This window comes from Entamoeba dispar, genomic scaffold (genome assembly GCF_000209125.1).
Source record: "Entamoeba dispar SAW760 scf_1105229459313 genomic scaffold, whole genome shotgun sequence".
NCBI classification, from domain to species: domain Eukaryota; phylum Evosea; order Mastigamoebida; family Endamoebidae; genus Entamoeba; species Entamoeba dispar.
This window is the reverse complement of record NW_001853630.1, coordinates 15990-42208: the sequence shown is the minus strand read 5'-3', so window position 1 is coordinate 42208 and position 26219 is coordinate 15990. Positions and strand designations below refer to the sequence as shown.

General features: G+C 24.6%; 12 protein-coding genes across 12 annotated transcripts, besides 34 other annotated features; 5 read left to right on the top strand and 7 right to left on the bottom strand.

The window, feature by feature from the left end:
- Positions 1-16: part of a sequence feature (AT_rich) that runs on past the window's edge.
- A 49-nt stretch (positions 17-65) lies between these two features.
- Positions 66-117: a sequence feature (AT_rich).
- Positions 118-136: 19 nt separating this feature from the next.
- Positions 137-185: a sequence feature (AT_rich).
- A 265-nt stretch (positions 186-450) lies between these two features.
- Positions 451-504: a sequence feature (AT_rich).
- Positions 505-630: 126 nt separating this feature from the next.
- EDI_325220 (uncharacterized protein) lies at positions 631-3360 on the top strand (the record flags this gene model as incomplete). The annotated part of the gene is made up of 1 exon (XM_001735675.1): positions 631-3360. The coding sequence occupies one exon, from the start codon at positions 631-633 to the stop codon at positions 3358-3360; it is 2730 nt and encodes a 909-aa protein (XP_001735727.1).
- Positions 2992-3028: a sequence feature (AT_rich).
- Positions 3361-3467: 107 nt separating the features above from the next.
- Positions 3468-3497: a sequence feature (AT_rich).
- A 609-nt stretch (positions 3498-4106) lies between these two features.
- Positions 4107-4685, top strand: EDI_325210 (uncharacterized protein; the record flags this gene model as incomplete). The annotated part of the gene is made up of 1 exon (XM_001735674.1): positions 4107-4685. One exon carries the CDS (start codon positions 4107-4109, stop codon positions 4683-4685), a length of 579 nt encoding a protein of 192 aa, XP_001735726.1.
- A 66-nt stretch (positions 4686-4751) lies between these two features.
- On the bottom strand, positions 4752-5432 carry EDI_325200 (mRNA turnover protein 4 mrt4, putative; the record flags this gene model as incomplete). Its single annotated transcript, XM_001735673.1, has 1 exon — positions 4752-5432. The coding sequence occupies one exon, from the start codon at positions 5430-5432 to the stop codon at positions 4752-4754; it is 681 nt and encodes a 226-aa protein (XP_001735725.1).
- Positions 5433-5491: 59 nt separating this feature from the next.
- Positions 5492-5542: a sequence feature (AT_rich).
- A 23-nt stretch (positions 5543-5565) lies between these two features.
- On the bottom strand, positions 5566-6093 carry EDI_325190 (zinc finger protein, putative; the record flags this gene model as incomplete). The annotated part of the gene is made up of 1 exon (XM_001735672.1): positions 5566-6093. The coding sequence occupies one exon, from the start codon at positions 6091-6093 to the stop codon at positions 5566-5568; it is 528 nt and encodes a 175-aa protein (XP_001735724.1).
- Positions 6094-7468: 1375 nt separating this feature from the next.
- On the bottom strand, positions 7469-8151 carry EDI_325180 (uncharacterized protein; the record flags this gene model as incomplete). The annotated part of the gene is made up of 2 exons (XM_001735671.1): positions 7469-7907; positions 7964-8151. The coding sequence occupies 2 exons, from the start codon at positions 8149-8151 to the stop codon at positions 7469-7471; spliced, it is 627 nt and encodes a 208-aa protein (XP_001735723.1).
- Positions 8152-8257: 106 nt separating this feature from the next.
- On the top strand, positions 8258-8911 carry EDI_325170 (uncharacterized protein; the record flags this gene model as incomplete). Its single annotated transcript, XM_001735670.1, has 4 exons — positions 8258-8424; positions 8482-8736; positions 8793-8827; positions 8895-8911. 4 exons carry the CDS (start codon positions 8258-8260, stop codon positions 8909-8911), a joined length of 474 nt encoding a protein of 157 aa, XP_001735722.1.
- Positions 8912-9012: 101 nt separating this feature from the next.
- Positions 9013-9056: a sequence feature (AT_rich).
- Positions 9057-9066: 10 nt separating this feature from the next.
- EDI_325160 (uncharacterized protein) lies at positions 9067-11898 on the top strand (the record flags this gene model as incomplete). Its single annotated transcript, XM_001735669.1, has 1 exon — positions 9067-11898. The coding sequence occupies one exon, from the start codon at positions 9067-9069 to the stop codon at positions 11896-11898; it is 2832 nt and encodes a 943-aa protein (XP_001735721.1).
- Positions 10916-10938: a sequence feature (AT_rich).
- Positions 11896-12087: a sequence feature (AT_rich).
- Positions 12088-12221: 134 nt separating this feature from the next.
- Positions 12222-12256: a sequence feature (AT_rich).
- A 562-nt stretch (positions 12257-12818) lies between these two features.
- Positions 12819-12839: a sequence feature (AT_rich).
- A 610-nt stretch (positions 12840-13449) lies between these two features.
- Positions 13450-13477: a sequence feature (AT_rich).
- Positions 13470-14477, bottom strand: EDI_325150 (uncharacterized protein; the record flags this gene model as incomplete). Its single annotated transcript, XM_001735668.1, has 1 exon — positions 13470-14477. One exon carries the CDS (start codon positions 14475-14477, stop codon positions 13470-13472), a length of 1008 nt encoding a protein of 335 aa, XP_001735720.1.
- Positions 13878-13934: a microsatellite.
- Positions 14355-14383: a sequence feature (AT_rich).
- A 133-nt stretch (positions 14478-14610) lies between the features above and the next one.
- Positions 14611-14639: a sequence feature (AT_rich).
- A 1174-nt stretch (positions 14640-15813) lies between these two features.
- EDI_325140 (uncharacterized protein) lies at positions 15814-17055 on the bottom strand (the record flags this gene model as incomplete). The annotated part of the gene is made up of 1 exon (XM_001735667.1): positions 15814-17055. One exon carries the CDS (start codon positions 17053-17055, stop codon positions 15814-15816), a length of 1242 nt encoding a protein of 413 aa, XP_001735719.1.
- Positions 17056-17328: 273 nt separating this feature from the next.
- Positions 17329-17448: a sequence feature (AT_rich).
- A 263-nt stretch (positions 17449-17711) lies between these two features.
- Positions 17712-17733: a sequence feature (AT_rich).
- Positions 17734-17803: 70 nt separating this feature from the next.
- Positions 17804-17835: a sequence feature (AT_rich).
- A 222-nt stretch (positions 17836-18057) lies between these two features.
- Positions 18058-18085: a sequence feature (AT_rich).
- Positions 18086-18964: 879 nt separating this feature from the next.
- EDI_325130 (uncharacterized protein) lies at positions 18965-19741 on the bottom strand (the record flags this gene model as incomplete). The annotated part of the gene is made up of 1 exon (XM_001735666.1): positions 18965-19741. One exon carries the CDS (start codon positions 19739-19741, stop codon positions 18965-18967), a length of 777 nt encoding a protein of 258 aa, XP_001735718.1.
- Positions 19742-19813: 72 nt separating this feature from the next.
- Positions 19814-19932: a microsatellite.
- Positions 19933-20167: 235 nt separating this feature from the next.
- Positions 20168-20248: a microsatellite.
- Positions 20248-22329, bottom strand: EDI_325120 (type II inositol-1,4,5-trisphosphate 5-phosphatase precursor, putative; the record flags this gene model as incomplete). The annotated part of the gene is made up of 2 exons (XM_001735665.1): positions 20248-22259; positions 22308-22329. 2 exons carry the CDS (start codon positions 22327-22329, stop codon positions 20248-20250), a joined length of 2034 nt encoding a protein of 677 aa, XP_001735717.1.
- Positions 20844-20872: a sequence feature (AT_rich).
- Positions 20920-20968: a sequence feature (AT_rich).
- Positions 21142-21179: a sequence feature (AT_rich).
- Positions 21681-21707: a sequence feature (AT_rich).
- Positions 22126-22156: a sequence feature (AT_rich).
- Positions 22261-22295: a sequence feature (AT_rich).
- Positions 22329-22434: a microsatellite.
- A 37-nt stretch (positions 22435-22471) lies between these two features.
- Positions 22472-25439, top strand: EDI_325110 (uncharacterized protein; the record flags this gene model as incomplete). The annotated part of the gene is made up of 2 exons (XM_001735664.1): positions 22472-24259; positions 24309-25439. 2 exons carry the CDS (start codon positions 22472-22474, stop codon positions 25437-25439), a joined length of 2919 nt encoding a protein of 972 aa, XP_001735716.1.
- Positions 22756-22787: a sequence feature (AT_rich).
- Positions 23454-23498: a sequence feature (AT_rich).
- Positions 23865-23938: a sequence feature (AT_rich).
- Positions 24039-24133: a sequence feature (AT_rich).
- Positions 24267-24307: a microsatellite.
- Positions 25440-26219: the final 780 nt, after the last annotated feature.

The window sequence follows — 26219 nt, the reverse complement described above, 5'->3', positions numbered from 1 at the left end:
AATAATTATTATTTTTGGTTTCTTTGTTTATTTATTCTTTTATGTTATAAGAGTATAGAAGATAGTAAAATTATTTAATTGTCATAAATATTTCATTTTATTAATATTTCTTTTAATCTGGTCATATTAATCATTCTATTATTAACATTTTTTCATATTGAATATAAATAATTAATGAAATAAATGAATAGATTACAAATAAGTGATAGAACACGAATTGATATGAGATAAATGTTTTAATATTTATTACTATGATCAGTTATTAATGAGTTAATCCCTTCGAATTATAATTTAGTATAATGTAGAGTATTTAGAATGTAATGATAGTTATGTTTTGATTACCTTACAATTTGAAATTATAGGAAGATTTAAATAAGGTATTGAAACAATAATCAAAGATACAAAACTGTTAGTGGTTGGTTTATTCATTTGGCTATATCAGTATGTCAGAAAATAATATATTAAAGAAATTTTAACAAAAAAATTTGATATTTATAAAAATAACATGAGAATGTTCTTGTAATCTTTTTTTTTTACAAAACAACAAAAATTCAGTTTAAATATAGATTGAGGAAATATCATAAAAATACCTAATAAGATGAACTAAAAAATAAATAATTGAACTATTTAATGGAAGTCGCGAAATCCTTAAATTATAAAAGAAGAGAAATGAAACAACTTGAAACGGTTTACTTAATGAAAGTAGTGCTTCATGTTAAAGACATGAACGATATTCAAAACATTGAAATGGTTAATAAAAAATGTAGGACTGCAATTAATTCATTGAAAGTTAATCCTTGGTTTACATCAGAAAGAGATGTCAATAAGTTTTGTAAAATATTTAATCCACAAACATGTAATTGTAATTTACTTGATATTGACGCATCAACACTAATGAAAGCTGAAAATCTTAGAAACTATAATTTATGTCATTTGGATGCTTTAATAAAAAGACATACTAAAAACATTCAGCCTGGTCAAGAACAAGCACAAATAAACAAAATAAAAAAGTTCATAGCTACTGGTATTCAAAAAATGGAATCTTTAACATGTGTTTCTTTTCTTCCAGAACAACTAATAGAAGTTGTTATTCAAAATATGAAGAAAGGAATTAAAATAAGATGTGACGAGATGTTTGCAGAGCGATTTGATGAAATGTTTGATAAAATGAAAATGGATGAGTCAATGTATCCAAGTGAAATGATAATTCAAGGAAATGTAACTAGAAATTGGATTAAAAATGGGAAGAAGAAAAATGTCATTATTATTTTTGAGTTTTCACTACTTGATAACGTACTTATGGATATACCAAAATGGGTTAAAGTATATTCGTCAGAAATTGTTATTTCCAAATCAAATGACAAAAGAGATGTTATACCTTTTAGTTCACCAATTGATTCATTGTTTTCAAATGTGGTATTACCAAAATTAGAAGAATCAGACAATACTATGCCTGGTGTTAAAGTAACTAAAAACGATATCATGGAAGAAGAAAGTAGAGAAAAGGTCTATAAGATTCTCAATGACTTATACTCTAATGCTATTACGTTTTATTTTACACCAACAGAATTAGTGGAACAAAACCAAAAACGTCTTATACCAATTGAAATACCACAGTTACCAGAATTTGTAAAACATTTTTCCATAAAAGCAATATATTCAAAGTTCATAATTAATAATAAACAATTAGAGTATTTAGAAGTAGATGGACAACAGTCTTCTGTTGAACTTCAATCAACAAGTAATTTGAAGTCTTTGAAACTTAGTCTAATTAATGAAATAAAAATAAAAGAACCGAATGAACAACAAGCAATGTCAAATAATAAAAGAAGATATTGGAAAGAAATAAAAGAAATTGAAAATACATTCCCAAATCTTGAAGAACTTAAACTAGAACGATGTTTTAATTTGGATATAAATATACCATCAAAGAAGTTAAAAAGTATTGAAATGATTGACTCTAGAGAATGTAAAATTAATGTTAAATCAGATTGTATTGAAACATTGAAATTACTAAGAAACAACCAAACACAAATCAAATTATCAACAAATAAATCAACTGATATTAATATTAAAATTTGTTCTATGATTAAGTTAGAGATAGAATCGCGGAATAAGCAAAACATTGAAATAATAGAAGGAAATCAAATTAGTGTAGAGTCAAAATGTCCAATTAATAAATTATTAATAGCACGATCTAAACAAGTGAATATTACAGGAGATGAAAGATGTAATACACTGAAAGTAGTTGATTCTACAATCAAGGAAATTGATATTAAACCAAAAAGGGTTGTATTTAAATCAATTGAAGAATACATTAAAGTACCACTGAAAGACGCAGAAGAGATATACATTGTATCAATGAAAGATTACATCTTTGAAGAGTTATTTGATAAATGTAAGAAATTATGTATTGATGAATGTGAGAATTGTCAATTCATAATCAACAAGAATCAAATTAACGAAATGAAAATAACAAACTGTAAAAATACCGAAATTAAAGGAGAGTTAGATAATATTGAAGAAATCATCACAATAGATAATGAAGAATGTAATATTCCAGAAACAAAGAATATTATAAAAGAAGATACAGAAATAATAGAAATGAATAATACAAAAAAAGATATAGAAATAGAAACAGATAAGAAACATATTATAATAAGAAATATTCATGACAGTAATATTAAAATTAAAAGTGATATTAATAGTGATGTCACAATAGAAAATGGTGAAGAAATTATGTTTTATGGAGAGTTTGAACATTATGGAAATGTTCAATTCATTAATTGTCAGAACAGTGCTAACATATTGAATGTTGGATTTGTTAAATCATTATTAATTACCAACTGTGAAAGTATTGATTTTAGTGTCAATAGAATTAAAGGGTTATTAGAAGTTGTTGACAGTTATGTAGGTATTGGGGTATCAACAATGGACAATAGTGTAAACATTGACACAGTACATATTAAAAATTCTGAATTACTTCAATGCATTTATATAATTTGTAAAAAACTAATAATAAATAATAGTGCTGGAATTATAGAACCAGCCATTTCACAATGTCAAGAAGAACTTACATTGAAAAGTATAAAAAATAAAAAGTTTAGATTAACTGAACAATTGAAGAAAATTGAAATGGAAAAATGTAGTAAACTCAATATTGAGAGTGACGTTAAAGGAAAAGAAGTTAAAATGGTCAAATGTCATCAGATGAAGATAGTTGATACTTCAAATTCAATCAACCAAATTGAGTGTAATAATGTTGAAGTAATAACAGAGCAACAAAATGAAATGATGGGAGGATTTGGAATGATGAGAGGATTTGGAGGAGGTAATATGCCAATGGAAAGACCTCTTTGAGGAGACCTAAACTTTGCATAAGGTTAGTTGGTTAATTAAAAATAATTAACAAAAATAACTTGATAAGTTTTTGATGAATTTTATGTTTAAAAACAAAAGAAATGAACATTAAATAATAAAAACAAATTTATTATTTTCACCTTCAGAATTAATATATTTTGTATTACTGTCTTATTGTATTATTCATCTTATTTTATCTTATGTTTATTGACTAGTTATTCAAACTGATTATACTATTCTTCCAGACACCAATTATCTTATTAATATTCAAGAGTACACTTGTTGTGCTATTTGATATATTGTATTTATTTTATTTTTCATTTATTCATTCTACTTTCTTCTTACACTCTTCTTCTTTATTTATACTAGTTTGTGTTTCTCACCATTTAATTAATCTAAAACAACTGATTATGTTTGTGTTAAAAAAAGAGTAGATAAACAATAAGTTCAATAAAAAGAACCATTTCAAATTGAAAAAAAAGAATAAAAAGGAGTTGTAATGAAAGAAAGTGTTTAGTTGTTAATAAGATTAATTAAACTACAACAAAGTAATACATAGACTCATTTATTAAGAGTAACATTGTTAAAAAGTAGTATAATCAATAAAAGATATTCAAAATAAAAGATTCATTCAATTTTATTGTTATAAATTATAAATAACTGCTTTTTAACAAGAATATATTTTTAATGAAACGAAAAATGTTTTAAAAAATAAACTTAAAAACAAGAGAAAAAAAAAAAGCAGAATGGAAACTATCTTTGATAGTGTTACTATTATTTTAATAGTTATTGGAATTGGTATTGTAATATACTATGGATATATTCATTTCGCACAAAAGAAAGAAACTATAAATATAAAGCATCAAATCTTTGAAGTAGAAAAAAACAAACGAAGAATTCAACGAGAAATAACAGTACAAAGAAATTATTTAAATCATTTAATGAAACAAGCCAAAAAAACAATAGAAAAAGAGAAGAGGGATGAAGCACAAGGATTAGTACCCTCGAAAGAAATTGCACAAAACATTATTTTTACACGCAGAAATATTAATTCATTTGAGAGAAAAGTTAAAGAAATTGATGAGTTAATAAAAGAGATGAAAAAGGCTAAAAGTAATAAAGACAATGAAGAAAAACTCATAGATATTAATAAAAAATATAAAGAACTTAACAAACAAAGTTATGGTCAAGAGAGTCAAAAAATAATCAATAATTTCAATAACACCAAAAATGAATTAGAAATTAATGAAAATGAAATTGAAGACTTATTAAATGAATTAAATGAAGAATCAAAAACTCATATCAAACAACGTATAATTAATTGATTAAATGTTATTTGAAAGAAACAATAACAATACTATTAAAAAAATCAATCAAAAATATTTTATGTGTTAATTAATTGGTTCTTCTTCTTCCATTTGCATAGTTTCATCTTCACCAATACTTTCTAATTCTTCAAATTTACCATCTTGAATAATACTTAACACTCTTATTTCAAATACAGCCATTTTAATATCAAAATATTCTAATAATCTAGCAGCTTGTGGTGAAAGTTTTTGTCCTTTTCTGCAAACAACATATTCTTCTTTACATGATAATATTCCATCTTTTAATTCAACAGGTAAAAGATTCTTTCTTAAATGAAGTTCAAGTGAACCTTCAAATGGTAATGGTCCTTCAGGAACTACAAAGTCCATTGTAGCAATACTTCCTGAACGTGCAAAATCATCATGGATTTGAGTTTTAAAATAAGCTAAAATTTCTTCTTTCTTTTTATTAGTAAAACACAATCCACATGTACCTTTTAATCTTTCTGCAATAAAATGATATCCTGGTTTAATTTCATCTTGTTCAGTTCTTCCTAATGCAACTTGCATAACTTTATTACTACCAAAGAAAAATATAGAATCTCTCCAATCTTTTCTAATAATATTCATAAACTTTGATCTAAGAACTGGTGTATAAAAAATAAAGACAGTACTATATTTTTGAGCAGCTTCTTGTATATTAGTGATTAATCGATTTTTAATTTCTTTTTTAGCAACTCTTCGTCCTTGTTGTTCTCTTGACATTAAAGAAATTAAATCTTCTTTTCATTTTTTTTTTGATATTCAAAAAAAAAACCCTATTCTATTTTTAAAATAACAAAAAAAAAATAACAAATAATAAAAAAGTTAAATTAGAATACAAGAAGAAATGTTGAAGTTAATAAACAGAATATAAAGAAAAGTCAGTAACTGGAGTAAAAGCACTTGGGAGTTGTTGATGATACAATTCTTCAGATTTTTCAATTACTTCACTATATTCTTTTACAGAATGTTTTACATGAAAAGTAATATGTTTTTTAAGATCATGTTTTCTTTTAAAAGCTTTACAACAACCAACGAAAGGACAATGAAATGGCTTTTCATCTGAATGAACTTTTTCATGAACTTTTAGATCAGAATGACGAGCAAAATGTTTATGACAAATAAGACATTCATAAGGTTTTTCACCAGTGTGAACTCTCATATGAACATTACAATCATGTTTTCTTAAGAATTTCATACCACAAATATTACATGAAAAAGGTTTTTTTCCAGAATGAGTTTGCATATGAACACTAAGACATTTTTTAGTATAAAATGATTTTCCACAACCAGGATGTGGACATATTAAATTTCCATGTTTAATTTCTTGAAAACATGAAGTAAAGATACTATTAACTGTAGATTGAATATCATTACTTTGCATTGAATTATTAATGTGTTCAGTTCTATATCTTAAATTTATTATAGAACAGACACTATTTGATGTCTGTGATTTTGTCTGCTTTATTTTGATTGGTTAATTCTTTGGCTTTGAAGTAGAACACTTTTTTTAGAATCTTTTGTTTTTAGTTTTAATTCATAGTTGAAAAATGTCTTTTTGTCTGTTGATTTCTCATGTCGTTTATGTCAAAATATTATTTCTTTATTATTTGTTTTTTGTTAGAATAGAATAAAATAGAACAAAGTGTCTGTGTATTAAAGATTTTGGCTGTTTAAATAACAAAAATACCTTTGATATTTTTGGTATTTTGTTCCTATTTACTTTTAACTTATAATTTATGTTTTGTATATCAAATAATCGTTTATTTATTTTAATGAATACTTTTCTCTATTTCTTCATAAAATTATATTTCTAGTTTTCCCCATGTTTCACTTTAAGACTATAAGTGCTACTACTTGTTCTTATAAGTGATGTTGTTCCTTTTATTTCTTTCATTTTAGTATTAGTAAAATTCATCAACATTAAAAGTATCTTATCTTCATATTCCATAACTGTCCAAGTGTCATTTGTTCCTTTGGCATGACAAACATACCTTTCTTTTTGTTTCCAAGCACTATATTTATCTACACTTTGATACCTTCTAATAGACCATTTTCTTCTACTATTCTCCATTGACCAATTCTTTTTCTATTTTTCTCATCAAACTCAGTGACTACTCCAGTAATTCTTAATTTAACTATTCGAGTAACTGTTGAAAATGATAATGCCGTCTTTTTCATTGTACTTTCAAAATTCTTTTCATTCTATCTATTAACAATTTGACACTTCCTTGCTCTTTGTTTGATTCATTCAATAAAAGACTCTGGTTAAGGACCATAAGTAGTAATATCATCACCAGATGCTTAAGAAAGTATTCTTAGTGTATTAGTAATTGATGATATCATTCCAAGTATTCCAGTAGATAATTTATTCATAGCTTCAGTAAAAGAGTCTGGTTTCAAAACAGAGGATAAAGATGGTGAAAGAAATTTGAATTTTAATTAGTTTATGTCTCAAACAAAGAGGAGAAATATATGTCTAAAGTTAAGAATTTTTATTATTCCTCATTTTATTTGGTTTGTAATTATTTTTTATTGAAGATAGCAGAATTACATACCTTAATTTGTTTTTTTACTACTAGATTCAATTATTTTTTTGAGAAACTATTGTATTGACGAATTCTTTTATGTTTTTTATGTTGTCTATACTTTTTATTGTATCTTTTATACCCATTTCTTCAATACAATTACCTTAAAATGAAAGTAGTTTGACAGATAGAAATATCTCTTAAAAAGAGTATGAATAAAAAAGAGGTAACTTAATTTTCCTTCTTGTCTTCTGGTGTTGAAGTAGGAATTTCTTTATGACCTTCACAACAATTACATTCATTGCAATTACATTCACTTTCTAATGTAGTGTGATTGTTCTCATTACAAGAACATTGTTTGTGGTCATGTTGTTGACAACCAGAACAATTTGATGGGTGTTCAGGTTCAGCATCAGTAATTGCGAAACAAGAGTGTGCACGAATAATTATAACAGCGATTACTAAAGGAAGAAGGAACGATAAGAAACAATCGTTAAAATAAGCAGTAATAGAAGCAGAAACATATCCGATGCAAATGGCTATGAAAGAAGGAGGGAATTCTTGAGGAAGGTTTATAGGGATAGAGATATTTAATTTAGTACATACTTTGTAAATGATTATTGGAATAGCTTGCATTAATAAAAGAAGAAAAGTGAAAGGTTTGAATAAACTAAAATTATTACGAATACTACACTATTAAAAAATAATAACAATAAGCCAACAAACATTCCAATGAACACACAAAGACCGCAAAGCATAACATAAAGAAATCTGAAATTATAAATATTAACTTTTGTTCTTAAATTCATTATAGCAGTATCACTGAACATTCCATATTTTGTTTGTTTTAATAAATCTAATTCATAATAAACTTCCTGCATAAAAGAATCCATTGAAGTTCTGATATCTTCCATTTTGAAATGAATGGTTTTTTTTTGATTTTTTTACTTTTTTGATTTAGATTATCAATAATGAAAAGATTAAACTAAAAAATATATCGCTTCATTCTTATCCTAATTTATGCAAACAATTACTTGGAAACAAGGTCTTGAAGAATTAAAAGGAATGTTCCCAAATATTGATTCAAAACTAATAGAACAAACGTTACGTGATAATGGTGGACATATGGAACAAACGATTGATATCTTGTTAAGTTTCACAGATAATACACCTACACAAAATCAAAAGTTTGTCTATTAGTTAAACAGTTTTAATATATCAAAAAACTAAATTCATGTTATTAGTGATGAAGAAATTATTAATACAAATAAAGATGAGATTAGTGATGAAGAGTTAGCTCAACGTATTCAACAACATGAATTTAATATGTACAAATCATTAGGAGGAAGAAAAACTATGGACCAATTTTTAAAAGATTTAGAGAATCCAAATCATTCTAATTCTAAACAAAATCAAGAAGTTAAATCTTTTTGGAATCAACTAAGTACAAGTGCACAAAATGTATTTAAAGAAATGTTCAAAACAAAAGGTCAGTATCAGTTTGTTTTACATTTTATTTTAGAGTAAAATCTCTATATTATTCTAACTATTTTAGAGAATTACCTGAAAATGAGCCAACTGAAGAAGAATGTTTGTTTATTATTATTCTTTTTGTTTTAGTGTAAGAATTTTAGAATAAAATGCTTATGAGTGATAGCTAAGAAAGACCGATAAGATAATATTTCTCTTCCATATTTACTTAAATACAATTTAATTTTCACTTCAACTTGTTAATTTTTATGTTCTTTCATCAAAAAAGAAAATAAAAAATCTCCAAAAATAAAAAGAAAAAAAGAACTTAAAATTATTTTATAATAAAGAGAAAGAGTATGAGTCAAAGGAATCGTACAACATTAAGAGATAATCCAAGTGGTTCAAAGAAGTTAATGTCAAAAATAGAAGAGAAAGAAGACATTGGATTTTTTGTAGGAAGTGATTATACAAATTTTATTAAATCAAGATTTAAGACAGAAGAATCCATTTGTTGTGTATTTGCATTAAAAGAAAAAGTAATAGTAGGGTCAACAGTAGGAAGAGTTTATTTCTTTAATAAAGGAGAAGAAGATATTGGAGGAGAAGGTATTTTTAATTCAACTCCAGTTCTTGGATTTGCATTAGACTCACGTGGACATGTTTTAGTTATTCAAGAGAATAATATTCATGGAATTGATCCAAATGATGGAAGAATTGAAATGAATTTAGTTTCATTTACTGATGAACAAGTTACAAATACAACATTTGATCAACAAAACCCATTACAATATTGTTGTGTTATTAAACATTTAAAAACTAAACAAATTACTTTAAAAATTACATTAATTAGAAGTCCAGGAGAACGACCGACCATATTAACTGATAGTTTACAAAGAAGTTATATTAATCAAATGAAATGGATTGGAAATACTGTTGTAATTGTTATGTCAAATAGAAGTGGGGATGGAATGAATAGAGATATTATTGTTTATTTTTATGATATTAATGCTAGACAACATTCAATTATACCTTTTAATAATATTGAAGTTAAAAGTAGTACTTCTTGTTGTGTTTCACCATTAAATAAAGAGGTAATGGTTTTAACATGGGGAAATTTAAAAGGAGAATTTCGTGCAGTTCCTGGATATGATGTTTCAACTCCAAAAACTTTTAATGCACCAACTGCATTTTTTGTTCCACGAGGAGTTAATGAAATTTATAGTCTTGGATTGTTAAATGATAAAATGGTAGGATTTGTAAATTGTAAAGATCAAGGAGCAAAATATGGACTTAAAGTTCTTGTAAGCAATGATGAACGAGATAAAAAAGCAACATTTTCATTGATGCCAAAAGAAGATATTAGTGAATATTTTGAGTTATATTCTGATAGAACAGAAGAAGAAGAATATCTTTGGTTATTAACAGAAAGGAAATTTATGAAAGTTAAAATGTTACAAGATAGAGATATTATTGATATATGGAAAGAACAAAAAAGATATGATCTAATTCTTGAAAGAGTTATTAAAAAAGATATGGATATTGATAAAGAAGAATTAATTGAGTATTGGCAAGATTTAATCTTATCAGTTATGGATGGGGCAGTAACTGAGGTAGAAGAACCATATACCTTAATGGAAGAATACTTAGAATCAGATTCAATGGAATTAGAAGATTTCTTAGAAATTACTCAAAACTTTCATATTGAACCAAAAGAGTTTAGAGAAAAAGATAGTAAAGAAGCAAGGGAATATGAAAAATTAAAAGTCCAAATGAAAGATGGTTTGAATAAAACATTATTATTCTTTACTAATTACACGATTTTCTCATTAAAAAAAAATGAACAAAGATATTATGAATTAGTTAGTACATATAACACATTTTATAATAATAGAGATAGAAATTACGCATATGAAGACGCATACAATACATTAGTTACATACTCTAAATTAAAAGAAACAATTCAAAGAGTAAAAAGTGTAGATAAATATGATAAAATTCCACAAGATGAATTATTAGGATTAATGAGAAAAGAATTAAACAAATATAAAACATTACTTCTTTATCCAAATTTACCAACAAATTTTCAAGAAATTATATCAAATAACACAATTGGATCAAAATTTGATGGAAGAAATGAAGATAGAATTCGATTTCAAAAATTTAATATGCATTATAAAATAGAAAATTGTATGTTTGAAGAAGCACAAAATTTAATTTTTAAATTAAAAGACCCAAATTTATTTAAAATGTTTTTAGAAAAGCTTCAATCAATTTATGATTTACATATGCAAAATATTATTGAAAAAGAAAAACAAGAAATGGAAATTAAAAAAGTATTTGAAAAAGAAGGATATAATCTTAAAAACCTTAGTGATGTTTATGTAAATGAAGTAGGAGAAGTTATGAAAAAAGCAGAATCAAATCCATTATTACAATTTAGATTATATCAACTATTATTTAAATTATTAAGTGAAAAAAAATATCCTATTGATAATTATGAATCTAGAGTCGGTGGTGGGATTCCTAAATTATTATTTGAAGCTACAAAAGGAAGTAAAAATACTCATGAAATGCAACAAATTGTGATTGCTTTTATTTATTCTACAATTAGTGATTATAATAATTTATTCGATTTTAGAAAAAATGAAAAAGCTGTTGAATTAATTACAAGTGTTATGGAAATCGTTAATTCTTTAGAAGTCTCTATTTCTCGTGAAGTTTTAAAAGCTCAAAATTATGGAAATAAAAAATGGATTATTACTTTATTGTATGAATTATCTGTTTATAAAGATCAATTATTAAATGTCTTAGATGAAGATGAAACAATGGAAACTTTTGCTCAACCTGTTTGTGATGGTTTAAGAAATGCTTCTTTAAGATATGAAGCCTTATTATCTGCTCAACACATTGCCCATCAACAACAATTTGATTATGTCAATAGTATTATCGATAATTCTAAAAAAGGAATAATAATAGAAGATATAGAAGGAAAGTGTTGTAGTTGTAATAGGTCTGTTGTAAAAAGAACTTTATTTAAATGTGGTCATTGTATGTGTGATCAGTGTTTGGAAAAACTTACTGCTAAAGGAGCAAATATTGAATGTTCTGTTTGTAAGAATCAAAGATTAACAGAACAAAAACAAAAATCTCTTTCTTCTATTCAAACCCCTCATCATAAAAAGAAGTAATTTATTATTTCATTATTTTTTTATATTAACAAAATCAATTAATTAAAAAGGAATAATAATAAGTAATAAATATATTTATTATTGTATTATTTTCTAATGTTTAATTGTTTATTTTTCTTTGTTTTTATGTGTTTAATATTACAAAAATTATCTTTTAAATATTTTATTAAAATAAAATTCAATTTATTTGTTAGTGTTATGTATTTGTTGTTCAAATTTTTTAATCAACGAATGATAAATATGTCTTCTTTGTATTTTGTTACTATGGTTATTATTTTATTTTTCTTTAAACGTCCACTGAATGAACTTTTCATTTATAGTTGTATATTTTATTTCTATAAATAAAACTTTATATTTACTCGGGAGTATTATTCTCTTTATTCTAAAAGAGCCATTAGTTGTGTTTAACTTCACTTTGTTTTCATGTGATACCTTACAATGAATTATTCTTATTTAAAGTAATAAGGTATTTATATAATGTTTTAAGAATTTAGAGTTTATCTCATCTTGGTTTTTTTTAGAGATAATATGTTTTGTATCTTTCTAGTTTATGCCAATGTATTATAACCCATTTTGAAAATAATTAATGAAAGTAAAAGGAAATAAAGTGTTAAAGAGAATAGTGTAAAGGTTCTAAAACGAATAAGAGAATTATGAAGGAGATAAAATATCACAACAATTAAAGAACTAATATGGAACAGAGTTATTCAAACTATTTAATAGAATAAAGAAGAATGGAATGAATGTAAACGTGTAGAATATATGAGTGTGATAGAGTAATGGTAATAGAATTAAATTCAATACTTAAACATTATGAATAATACATAAAATTAAAAAGTTATACTTAATTATACAATACAAGTATTTAAAACATATAAACCATTTACATATATTTTTATTCCAAAACTATCATTTACTCGTTATTTTTATTAATTATATATCATTGGTTTTTAATAAAAATGAAATATACAAGAAATGATATTTAAGTGATAACACTATCATATTAATATAAAAACTCCAAATAATAAAGAAATAGAGCAATTTGTTTCATATAATTGCATTTATTGAATTCAATATCACTTTTCAATTCAAAAAGAATCAATATTATTTTATTATGTTGGTAATACCAAATTATGTACTATTTCATTTTCTTCATATTTATCATTATTATTAAATCATGAACTGCGTTCAATACTGTATTGTTCTTTATTTATAAACACTAAATATTATAATAACCACTTATTAAATCAAAAATAAACAATCAAAGAAAAAAAAGGAGATTAAATTAAGAGAGATGAAAAGAATAAAAAGCAGGAACAAATACCATGACACTCTTTATTGTTTCATCTAAGAAGACTAGAGCACTTTGAATGTGATATTGTACTAGTCAATGACTAATCCATATTTAAGATCATTATATTGTGTTTTTGAAAAATCCCTATACCTCAACAATCCAATTTTCATGTTATTTTTTTTTTGATAATGATTTCTATTTGTTGTGAAATATGAAAAACTTGTCATTGGAATTGATTTTAAGAGGGGGTAGAAAGCATTATTTATATGAAAATTAATTATTTAACATAATTCGAAGGGAAAAAACCAATATTCCCTTGACACTCTCCTTGCCACCAATCACCTTTTTTATTAAGAATCTTAATTTTATCTCCTTCTTTAAGTGAGAGTTCAGTTTCATTTTCTGCGGAATATGCAAATTGACAAACTACAATTTCTTCATGGTCTTCTTCACTGTTCATTGGTTGATGTATCACTGTTTCTACGATTTCATCTTTACATTCTTTTAATTCATTAATACGTTGATTAGACTCATTAATCATAGATTGATCATTTGGTGTATATACTGGTTGTGTGTTGATATCACCATTACTCATGTTTCTAAGCATTTCTGGGACTTTTTCCCAAGATAGATTTAAACAATTAATATATTCTGTAAATCCTAACATGATAGAACGTTCTACTTTTTCATTCATCTCATCTATTCTTTCATTCAATTTATTAATATCATTAATTAATTCATTTCTTAATAATATATATGATTCTTTTGATGCTTTGTATTTTGCTTCTGCTTCATTAAGTCCATTTTGTTTCTTCAATCCTTTCTTTTTAATTTGTTCTAATTTTTCAAAGTGTCTGTCCATATCTATCTTTCTATTTTTCAGTATACTTATTCTTTTATAATAAACATTCCATTGTTCAATAAATATTTTCATAGGTTCTATAACTTGACAATATAAAATTTCTTTAATATGATTTCCTGCATCTTCCATTGAATCAAAGACATTAATCATTTTCTCACTTTCTTCTTTAGCAATGGATTTTTCTCCAGAACAATCATGTAAAATTCGAAATACCTCTTTTGGAAATCCAATTAAATTCTCTGCACATACTGGAATTTTACTTACTCGTTCAATAATTTGTTTGATTCTCTTTTCATTCTCAATAATTTGTTTATTTAATATTTTAAAATCTTTATCAACTGTTTTCTTACTGATTCCTACTGTTGATTTAAAGTGAAATAACCCTCTTTTAATATTCATATTTCTTAATCTTTTCTTCTTCATATCTTTATATATTCTTACCTTTTCCCTTCACATTCACTTGTCATTAATCATTTGAGATATTTTAAAAAGAGTTGTTTCTTTCATTCAATGTTTTTTAGTTGTATTCTATTCATAATTTGACTGTTGGTTTATCATTTAAATTCAAATAAAATTAATAAATATCATGACTCTTATGAAAGTGAGAATATTAATTTGATGAGAACAAAAAGAATAAAAGATGATAACGGTTCGTTTGTAGTTGAAGGACTTATTAATGGAGTTTTATCCTAATCTCATTTGTTCTCTTCATATCTTCAAAAAAATAAAAAAGAACTAAAAAGAAAATATAAAGAATAATATGTGTGATTGCCCTACTATTAATGGACACAATGCAATGCAATCGTTTGTGTATCAAAATTTGTTTCGAGTTTGTTTGTACTCTGTCTTTGATGAAATATCAATTTGGGCAGGTTATATAAAAGTGATATTAAACATTTTATTAATTGGAAACTATTTGTCTAAACTAAGTAATCAGCAACAAGTTAAACATGTGTATTCAGTTGGAATACTTTTGTTTGTAGTCTTGGGTTTGTAGTTCAAGTTATTTAAATGATAAAGGATAAAATTACTTATAGAAAATGACTAGATTTCCATGGAGTGATTTATAGCATTTCCAATGGGTTTTTTGCAACACAAACACTCACAAGCATTCTTAAATTTGTATCAACAGTGTCATACTATATTATTGTCATTAACAAAACAAAGACCAACCAATGGCGTTATTTATTCATAAGTTTCTTTATTTGTACTTTGATATGGTGGTATTCTTCTCCTTCTCTTAAATCATGCTTTGTTAGACATCTCCCAACATCACTTTTTTCATCTATTTATGTTGTCATTGGTGCAATTGTATTTAACATAAGAAACGAAATTGAACAAATCATTTGGCTTTTCACTACTAATTTAAATAATGTCTCCTTTTTCAACTTAAATCTTCATATCTTCGTTTATCTCCTTAAGTTCGTTACTGTCATTTTTTATGGTGCCCATCCATCTTCTGTGCTATGGTATTGTCTATTACTTGTTTATGTTTCAGGAACATTTCTTCCATTAGTTATATTCTTTATTATGTATTTACGAAAACTTCTTTGTTATTCTAGAATTAAAAAAAACTATAGATATGAAAATATCACAAGAAATGAAGAAAATTATCAAGGAGATAAATTCAAGAATTATTAGAACCTTTTTTCTCTGTTTTTGTTGGAAGATTAAAAGAGTTTATTATTATTCATTTTATGAGTATTAATCTTGTTTAGTTTTTGGTTATCAAAACCTTTTTATCCTAAAAGTTAATAAATTAATTTTCTTCATCTTCTTCTTTTATTGCCAATCCAAATTTTTTTCCCCACTCAAAACACTCTTCTAATTTTTCCTGTCCTGGCTGGAGACGACAGGACAATGGCTCAACTGGTTGTTTTGCTTTTAACTGTCGAAGTCTTGCTGAAAGATTCCCAACACCTTCTCCACTCCATCCATGTGACCCAAAGCATTGAATAAACCTTTGACAATGAAGATAAGGATTTAAGTTACAGGCTATTGTTAGTATTGAGGGAAGAGCATCTCCAACAATTGTTGGAGTCCCAAGTAATAAACCTTTACAATTATCGAAATCTTTTAAGACTTCTTCACTACTAGTATTTTCAATATTGTGCATTGATACCTCAATACCAACAGATTTAATTCCAGATGCAATTGTATTTGCCATAGTTTCTGTGTATCCATAAACTGATCCATAAGCAATGACAACTTTATTTTTTAATGACGGGGGTTGAGCCCATTGACGCCAAAGGTCAACACGTTCTCGTATATAACCACGAAGTATTGGACCATGACTACAACAAATAGCTTTACAATTTTTTAAATCGAATCCAGGTTGATGTTCAAGCATTTGAATACCTTTTAAAACAAATCTTTTAAAAGGACCAAAGACTGAGTTGAAATAGTCATAACTTATCTGAAGATATTGATCTTTTCTATCAATAATTAAATCGTCAAACATTCGTTCATCAGCAAAATGAGTACTAAACATATCACATGTAACTAAAACATTCATTTCTTCTATTAACGTGATCATTGTGTCAGGCCAATGTAAAAACGGCTGATAAATAAACTTAAGATGAATATCTCCCAGATTTAGTTGTTTAGTTTTGACAGTATTAATTGTTTTTATATCATCTCTAATGTGACCAATAAATTGTAGATTATTTAGAGCAGCAGTAGAAGCCACTACTGTTGCATTAGGATATCTTTTAAGTATAGGACTTAATGAACCACTGTGATCAGGTTCACTATGGTCCACTATGATATAATCAATACGATCTTCTTTACCAATAACTTGTTCTATTTTATCTAAACATTCATTTGCAAATTCTTGCTTAACTGTTTCAAACAAAACATTTCCTTTTTGAGTTTTAAGAAGGTATGAATTATAAGTAGACCCATAAGGTGCAGGATATAACACATCATATTTCTTTAGTTCATAATCCATTACACCTACCCAATACAAACCAGGAAGTACTTCTAATACTTTACTTGTCATTTAATGTTTGTTAGTTCTCATATTCTTTTTTCGTTAAGAAGGACTCAAGTGGAGAAAACATATGAAATGATTTTCTCGTTTCCTTTTTGGTAGTTTTTAGGGTAGTTCAGTTTTCTATATTTCGATACTTTTAACTCACACAAATAGTTTTTCCTTTTCATTTTAATATTCAAAAGTTAATAAATGGATAAAGAATATTTCTTAAATACTGATAACCTAAATACTTAATTACAGTACTATGATTTGAAGTTGTGAATAAATTACTTTGATTAGATAAAAAAAATTATTGAACATTTATTATAAATATGGAATTATTTTTACTTATTTTTAATTCTTTGTTTTATGAAAAGTATATTAAATGATTTGAAATTAAACACTATTATTTTATTTATTCAATGAATAAAAACACATTTTATTTTTGACAGAGTCAATTAAAGTACCTAAAAAATATATTTTTAATCAATTAGAATAAAGATATGTTTAGTTTATCAAAATGAATAAGTTTCAATGAAAACATAAATTAGTCAAATATCTCTTAATACAATAATTGTTTTTTAGCTTGTTATATCTTTTGAATACTAATTTAAGAAGAAATAAAGAGGTTAATTTATTGAGAAAATTAATTCTTTTCTTTTATATACATATATTCCATTTTCATTATTTTTTAATTTAAATATTCTTTTCATCAATTTAGAAGTGTTAATTCTATCTTTTAATAATGAAGTATGTTATTCTTTATTTATTTCTCAATAATTAATAGAAAAATATAATTTATTTTTAGAGTAACAGTCAGTAAAGAAAGATAATAGTATCATAAAATAACAAATATTGATAAGCGAATAAATTCAAATATTATTTTGTTTATTGTTTATTTATAGAGTGTTTCCGTTTCATTTTAAAGTATCCATACAATATTTTAATAAACTTGTTATTGTCATGAACCTCTATTCGGTATTTATTCTTTTTTCGTATTTCATTTCTTCTCTGAAAAATGAAGAACCCTTTTTATTATTTAGAAATAATATTATTTGGTCATATTTCATTTTATTTTCTTTATTTCTTAAATAGAATAATTATCAATTCCAATATTGATTGCAAATAAAATCATAGTATTATTTCTATCTCTTATTAACTAATATGAAAGATTTATGAATAACTTTTTATCAATTGTAATATATTTATACTCTAAAAAAAAAGATGTACTAATAGAATTATATTAAATCATTTTACAGCAGTATCTAATCTAACTTCTAGTGTATTCAAAGTAATAAAATTCAAGATTGAATTGTCTAAAATAATAGAATAAAATTATCATTGACTCGATTTATAATGGTTTTATACTTATTCTGTTTAATAAGATAGTTTTTTTCTTATTCAAATGGGTTTGACCATTAAACTCAATAATTTGTACTAAAAACACTTTTTCATCTACAAATCAAGACATTTCAAATAGTTGTAAAAAACATTAACTAAAAGAAATAGATACCTCTAACTATCATATAAAAGTAGTCTGTTGAATTACTTTTTTTTCATGTCCATTTTTAACTGTATTGAGGTGATAACTTCAATGGTTCGCTTCAATAATGTTTTAATAATAATAAAGTCCTATTAGTTATTTTTTAAACGACCAAATACTCAACAATAATTTAAGTTTGTTCCTACTTTGTTTTACATAAATAAAATGTACTAGAACATACCTTTTATGTAGTAACGAAAAAATAGATATTTAAACAACAACAAAAACATAATCAAGATTTATAAAGAGTGTGAATTATATAATTTATATTCTCTTTTTCTCAATATACAAAAATTAGTTATTAATTAATCAAAAGGATAAAAAGGTAAACTAAATAATTCCAAAATGAGTAATAATGAATTAATGAAAGAAGACACTAAAAAATCAATTAATTTAAGCAAAGATTGGAATGAATTTTTGTTTCTTTGCATGTATCAAAGAATCCGTAGATGACGATTGCTTTTCATCTACACAATCTCGAGCTTTCAACCCTTTATAATAACCGTCAGTCGTACATTCATGATAATCTGATCCACAAAATGCTCTAACATTATCATCATCAACTTCATAACACATTTCTTTAAATGCATATCTGTTATAATTCAGATTAATTTGATGTTCATAACAATAACCCCAATCACTACAACCACTAGGTACATAATATTCAGCAATAAAAGCTTTAACATAAGGTTTATGTCTTGAATCAGTGAAAGGATAATCATAAATATAAACGAATCTTTGATTATTAGTAGTTTCTAATAAAGGTTCTTTTCTTCTCCAAATGATTAAAGGAGTTTCAAATTTAGTATTATAAAGCATATCCATAACTCTATTTGGATATGAATATAAACAAATCATTTGATAAGATGCAAACTCCCAATATTGAAGTTCTCTTTCGGTACTTAATTTTCTAACTCTCATTTGTTGTGTGTTGTAAGCATTAATATCAATACGTAACATAGAAAGTGTTTCAAATTCTACATCAAGTACATATCTATCAGAAGTATCTTTTAATTTCTCAAAATTATTATTTGGGTCATATTCCATCGCAAATAATACTCTACAACATGTTTCACATTTATCTCTTTGAATAATTTCTTGAACAACTACCTTTTCATCAATAAGTGCATTAATATGTATTACAAGTAATACACAAAGAATGAATCTCATGTTATACTGTTTGAAGTTCTTCTATCCTTTATTTTTCTTAGTTCTTGATACTAAGAAGTTTGTTGAGTTGAATTTCTTTTATTTGAATCTATTTCTTTTTTTATAATTTCTTTTATTACTTTTTTACTATTATTCTTCCTTTTGAAATTTCTTTTTTACTTTTCGACTTTTTTCATTTGTATTCTTTTCTTCCTTTAGGAACTTAATTCATTATTGATTTATTCTATTTTTTGATTTTTCTCCTCAAAATAACTGAAAAGACATACACTTCATGAAAATATTAACTACTCAACCAGATCAATTACAACCCACTTGAAACCTCTTAATCTCTTTTTTTCATACAGAAGTATCATAGAGATAATCACAAAACAAAGCCATTAACTGAAAAAGGTATTTACAAGAACAAAGACAGAGAAATGAATGGTTAGATAAAAGTTAAATGGATAAGAAGAAAGAAGAAGAAAATAAAAAATTTAATAAAAAGAAAAAAGAAGTTAAAATAAAAGTCATTTTTTAATAAATTTTAAGAGAAATTGTTCAATAGTTTTAGAGTCACATTGACGACGAAGACCATCTTTAGGACGAATGAAAGAAGAAGAAAAGTATTTGATAAGATCTTCAGGATGAAGAGAAGGATTTTGACGAAGAATTTCTTTAATAAAAGATAGTAAATAAATAAAAAGATTGTAATGAGAGTTTGGAATAGAAGCATTGTTTTTAATAAAGAATTTATCTATTTCGATATCAGATTTATCAGCGGATAAAATAACATGTTCATACAAAGAAGAAGGAATAATAGAATCATTGAGATTTAATAAAAAGATTAATAAGAATTCTAAAACACGATGATAATTTAAAGAAGGATTAAAAGAAGAATGAGTATCAAGAGAATGTAATATTTCATAATAAACAGGAACATAATCAATTGAAGGTTGTGATAAAGAAATAAAATTAGGGTCATGAATAAAAGGAAGTACATAATTACAAAGTCTCCAAATTTCTTTAGGAATAATTAAAGGAGTATAAGCTTGAGGTTGAGGTAAAATATAGCCATTAGGATGTAGATTTAAATCATCAATAGATTTAGCAAAAGAAGTTTGTGATAAAATTAATTTAAAAGTAATAAATAAACTTTTTCCACCTTGAATATCAAGAATCAAATTATAATCAAAAGATCCATTTTTAAATAAATTTAATGTATCAATAAAATTAAATTGAAAATAAAATGTAATACTTTTAGGTTCAAAATCATTTTTAGATATTTCTAAATGTTGTGGTTCAATATGTAACCAATCAGGATATCCACCAGCTTTTTCTAATTGATGGTCTCTAAAAAGAATTGATGTTTTAGCATTTCCATCATTTTGAACAAGTAATGTAATTTCTGTTTGTTTATATGGATAAATTTTTAATATAAATTCTTGTTTATTAATTTTAACTGATGGTCTAACAATTCTAAGTAATTTATTTTCCATTTCAATAAGTTCTTTTTCAATTAACATATATTTTTCTTTTATAATACTTCTTGTTTCAACACTATAACATCCAATAACTGGTTTATGATCTGATTCAATTGCTTCTTTTTTACTTGTATATTTTAAACATTTAATTTTTAATCCTTTACATTCTTTATATAATATTCTATCACAATATGCTGGTTTTCTTTTTTCTGAATAATTTTGTGTATTTGGATTAAATTTATATGTTGGTTCAAAATTAATTTCTGCTTCTTTAAATTTTCCTAATAATTCATTATGTTTTTGTTGTACCTTTAATTGATCTTTTTCTTTTATTATTTCTGTTATATTTCCTTCAATAATTTTTTCTCTAATAATACTATCTTCTTCATCAATTCTATAATTTAAATCTCCCATCCAAAATATAATATCATGTTCTTCAATTTTATTACAAATCACTTCTTCTTCTCCTTCTTCTATTCTTATTAATTTAATATTATTATAAATATCACTAAAATTCCTATTTCTTTTATTAATTTCTGGTTGATGTGCTGCAAGATGTGATCCAACTAAACAAATTGTTGTATCATATATTTTAAATGAAATTCCAATTCCTCCTTTATTTGCCATTCCCATAGTTCCAACTGCTTCATATCCACTTGCAAAATATTTAATTTTATTTTCTATTTCTTTTCTAACAAATCCAATTATACAAACTCCTCCTAATTGTGAAACATTTACTTGTTTATATTCTTCTTTATAAATATTTTTTAATGCTTCTTGAATATTTTGTGCTAAATTCCTTGCTTTTAAACTTAATGTATTTCCTTTAAGAAATCCTGAAACACTCATATCAATTTCTTCAACAACTATAAATATCATATCAATTTGATATTCTTTTATTTCTAAAATATATTCAAATGTCTCTTTTTTAATTATTTTTTCATTAATATTATATGTTACTAATAACATATTTACATCTTTTCTTATTGAATATTCATCTCTTCGTTCTTTTATTCTATCATATCTCCAATTTAATGGATCATCTGCATATCTTTCAACTATATATTATTATTATTTATTATCATTTATTATATGTATTAACAAACTTTCTTCTTGAGGAATGTTCATTTCTTTTCCTTTCTTTAATTCTCTTTTGTTTTCTTAGTTTTGTTTTTTTTTTTAATTTTTTTAATTTTTTTTTCTTCTTTTTCTTATTTTTTTTTGTTATTCTTTGGAAAACAATAAACCCAAAAACTAACAAGTTTACTTCATGAACCCGTTATTCCAAAATGAACATCTTTTTGATGAAGCTTGTACAAATTATTTTAGACATCCTAACCAAACACATGTATTAAATGATTATTTAAATAGCCCATTACCAAGTGATTTGATCGATCAATTAGTAAAATTTTTTTCATCAAGAAATATTTATACAACACAATATATTTCACAATTACTTATTCGTCAATTAAATAATCATACATTAAACTATTCATATGATAAACTTATTCATTCATTAGTTCCATATGCATGTATTGTAGGATCACCATATTCAAATTTATATTGTAAATTATTAATAAAAAAATGGAATAAAATGCCAAATATGATGGAACAATCAACGTATGAATTATGTCAAGCATGTGAAAGTAAAATAATTACAGAAGAAGGAAAAGGGATAATGTATTTAATAGGAAATCTTATTAAAGAATTTATTGAAACAAAAGAAAATGATTCAATTACAATTCAAATATTTAAAGAGAAATGTTTATTAAGAATAATTGAAACAATAATTACTATAATTCGATGGATTCAAATAGAAAATATTGAACAAGAAATTAAATGTAAAATTGCATTAGAAACATTAAAAATAGCATTAGAATATCCATTTAGTAATGGATATGAAGAAGAAGAAGATATTATTTTAGAAATTCCAATGGGATATGCATCAATACTTTCAAGTATTGGATTACAAGAAAAAATGATTAGAATGTTTGTTCCAGGAAATCATCTTGAAGCATTAATTGAATGTATGATAACATTAGCAAGTGTTAGAGAGAATTTATTTAGTGGAACAATTCGTGAACAATATAATGAATTTTTAAGTAAATTTGGAGGAATGATTTGTGAAGCAGCAGAAAATGAAAAAATGGCAATTGCAGCAGGGAGGTATTTAGATAGAATGACAAGAACAAGAAGTGTAAAAGCACAATATCATTTAACACAAGCAGCAAAATTAATAAAACGAATTAGTGAAAATTATATAAAACATAAAAATAGTTTATATTATTTATTAATAACATTTGCAAGATGGTCACATAGATTATATGAATGTGGAGAAGAAAAAAGATTTGTTATTGAAACATTAAAAGAAGTTAGTATAAATGTAATTGAAGGAGCATTTAATAATAGTGAAATAATTGAAGAAGAAGATATTGAAGGAATAATGGATGGATTTGGAGAAATATCAAGAATTAATTTAACAATTACAGTAGAAGAAATGATAAAACATATTGAAAAAGTTAAAAAAGAAATAGAAGAAATAATAAAAATGAAAGGAAGTTTACAAAGAATACAAAAAGAATGTGAAAGATTAAGTATTGGAATAGGATTAATAAGTATTATTATAAATCATCAAATAATTAATGGAACAAATGAAACACAAGAAAAATTAGATATTAAATTAATGAAAATAGGAATTGAAATTATTAATAAAGAAATGAATATTATAAAAAATATTCCATTTGGATATGGAATAAAACAAATAGAAATAAATATATTAAGATTTTTTGATAGTATTCGTAATATATTTCTTAATGAAAGTATTTCAAGAACAACAGAAAAATATATAATAGAAATATTAGAAATTCAAAATTTAAATGATTTAATTATTGCAATTATGAATAAAATCATTTTTAATTTACATTATTTTATTGATATTCATTGTGAATCTATTATTAAAGAATCTTTATTTATTATTGAAAAATATTCAAGAAAACAAAAAACTTCAAAAATGTTATTAGAATATGGATTACTTGATAAAATATTAGATAAATCTTTAGTTTGTTTTATTTTTATTATTATTATTTTTTATTATTATTTATTATTAGACTCAAAAATTAACAAAATTATCTATTAATACTAAAAAAATGTTTTTCCAAGCAATTTGTAATTTAATTATAACTATTCCTAAAGTACATTTTTCTGTATTATTAAATAAATTGGAATCTTCTTTTCTTCTTCAATCAAATGATTATGAAAATAAACTACTTTTATATCATTCTTTCTTTTTATCATTACCTCCTGAAAGTATTCATTATCTTGGATTTATTGATTTAGTTCATAAATTATTACCTATCTTTATTAAAAATACATCTTTATCTTTATTTGTTTCTTTCTTATCTGATATTGCAAATATTAAACCTTTTAGATCACTTTATTCTATACAAACTCCTGATGCATTAATATTATATCATGATATTTGTGAATCTTTAATGAAAATATTACCTTCTATTATTGAATTAAATGAAGACGAGATGGTATCTTATTTAGAAGATTGTATCCAATCAATTAATTCTATTTTATCAAGTGATACTATCCCTTTTGGTGCTTTATATGTTTATAATGATCGAACTCATCATGTATTAATGCAAACAATTATTTCTATTTGTATATCACACAAATGGGATTTTGTTAGTCTTTATCCAAAATATACTAAACTGATTTTTACTCTATTTTGTAATATTGGAATGGTATCCTGTGATGACTTCTTTGGTAATCATCTTCATGAAACATTACTATTTTTATTAAACGCTTTACAATCTGGTGAAGAATCTGCTATCCCTGTTTTTGAACAAATTATCTTATTCACTTTTAAAAGTCATCTTCTAAAATCTGTAAGAATCCTCACTACTCCTTCAACAGATCATTCTTTGTTATTGTCTCATCATTTGGATTTAATCAATAAAATCATCGAAATTCTCCTTCAAAGTCTAATTAATGGAAACATGGACTTATACTGTATTTCAAAAGCTTTGTTACCTTCTCTTCTTCTTTATCCTAAAATATATCACCACTTGAAATCTTCTCTTTTACTCAATTACTCAAACTCTCCTGATCTAAATCTAGCTTTCTCCCAACTCGACGCTTCTCTCTCTTCTTCTTGTGATTCTGATGCTTATGATAACTTCTTTAACGCTTGCCAAGTCTTCCAACATACTTCTTTATCTCTGTTCAAATAATAAGAACAAAAATAAAAGATTTGATTGGTTGTACTTTTTATTGAACTAAGCAATTGTTCTATTTACTTTCATTCCATTTTATGTATTACTTTTTAACAATAAATACCTTTTATTCTTACTTTACAATACTATCATACTCAAACTGAAACATTTGTTTTTATTTGTCAATGTAAATTTTTTATTCTTGTTATTGATAAACTCAATTCATTAGAAGATGACATAAACAAAAAATGACAGTAACGAACTTAAGGAGATAAACGAAGATATGAAGATTTAAGTTGAAAAAGGAGACATTATTTAAATTAGTAGTGAAAAGCCAAATGATTTGTTCAATTTCGTTTCTTATGTTAAATATAATTGCACCAATGACAACATAAATAGATGAAAAAAGTGATGTTGGGAGATGTCTAACAAAGCATGATTTAAGAGAAGGAGAAGAATACCACCATATCAAAGTACAAATAAAGAAACTTATGAATAAATAACGCCATTGGTTGGTCTTTGTTTTGTTAATGACAATAATATAGTATGACACTGTTGATACAAATTTAAGAATGCTTGTGAGTGTTTGTGTTGCAAAAAACCCATTGGAAATACTATAAATCACTCCATGGAAATCTAGTCATTTTCTATAAGTAATTTTATCCTTTATCATTTAAATAACTTGAACTACAAACCCAAGACTACAAACAAAAGTATTCCAACTGAATTACACATGTTAAACTTGTTTGCTGATACTTAGTTTAGACAAATAGTTTCCAATTAATAAAATGTTTAATA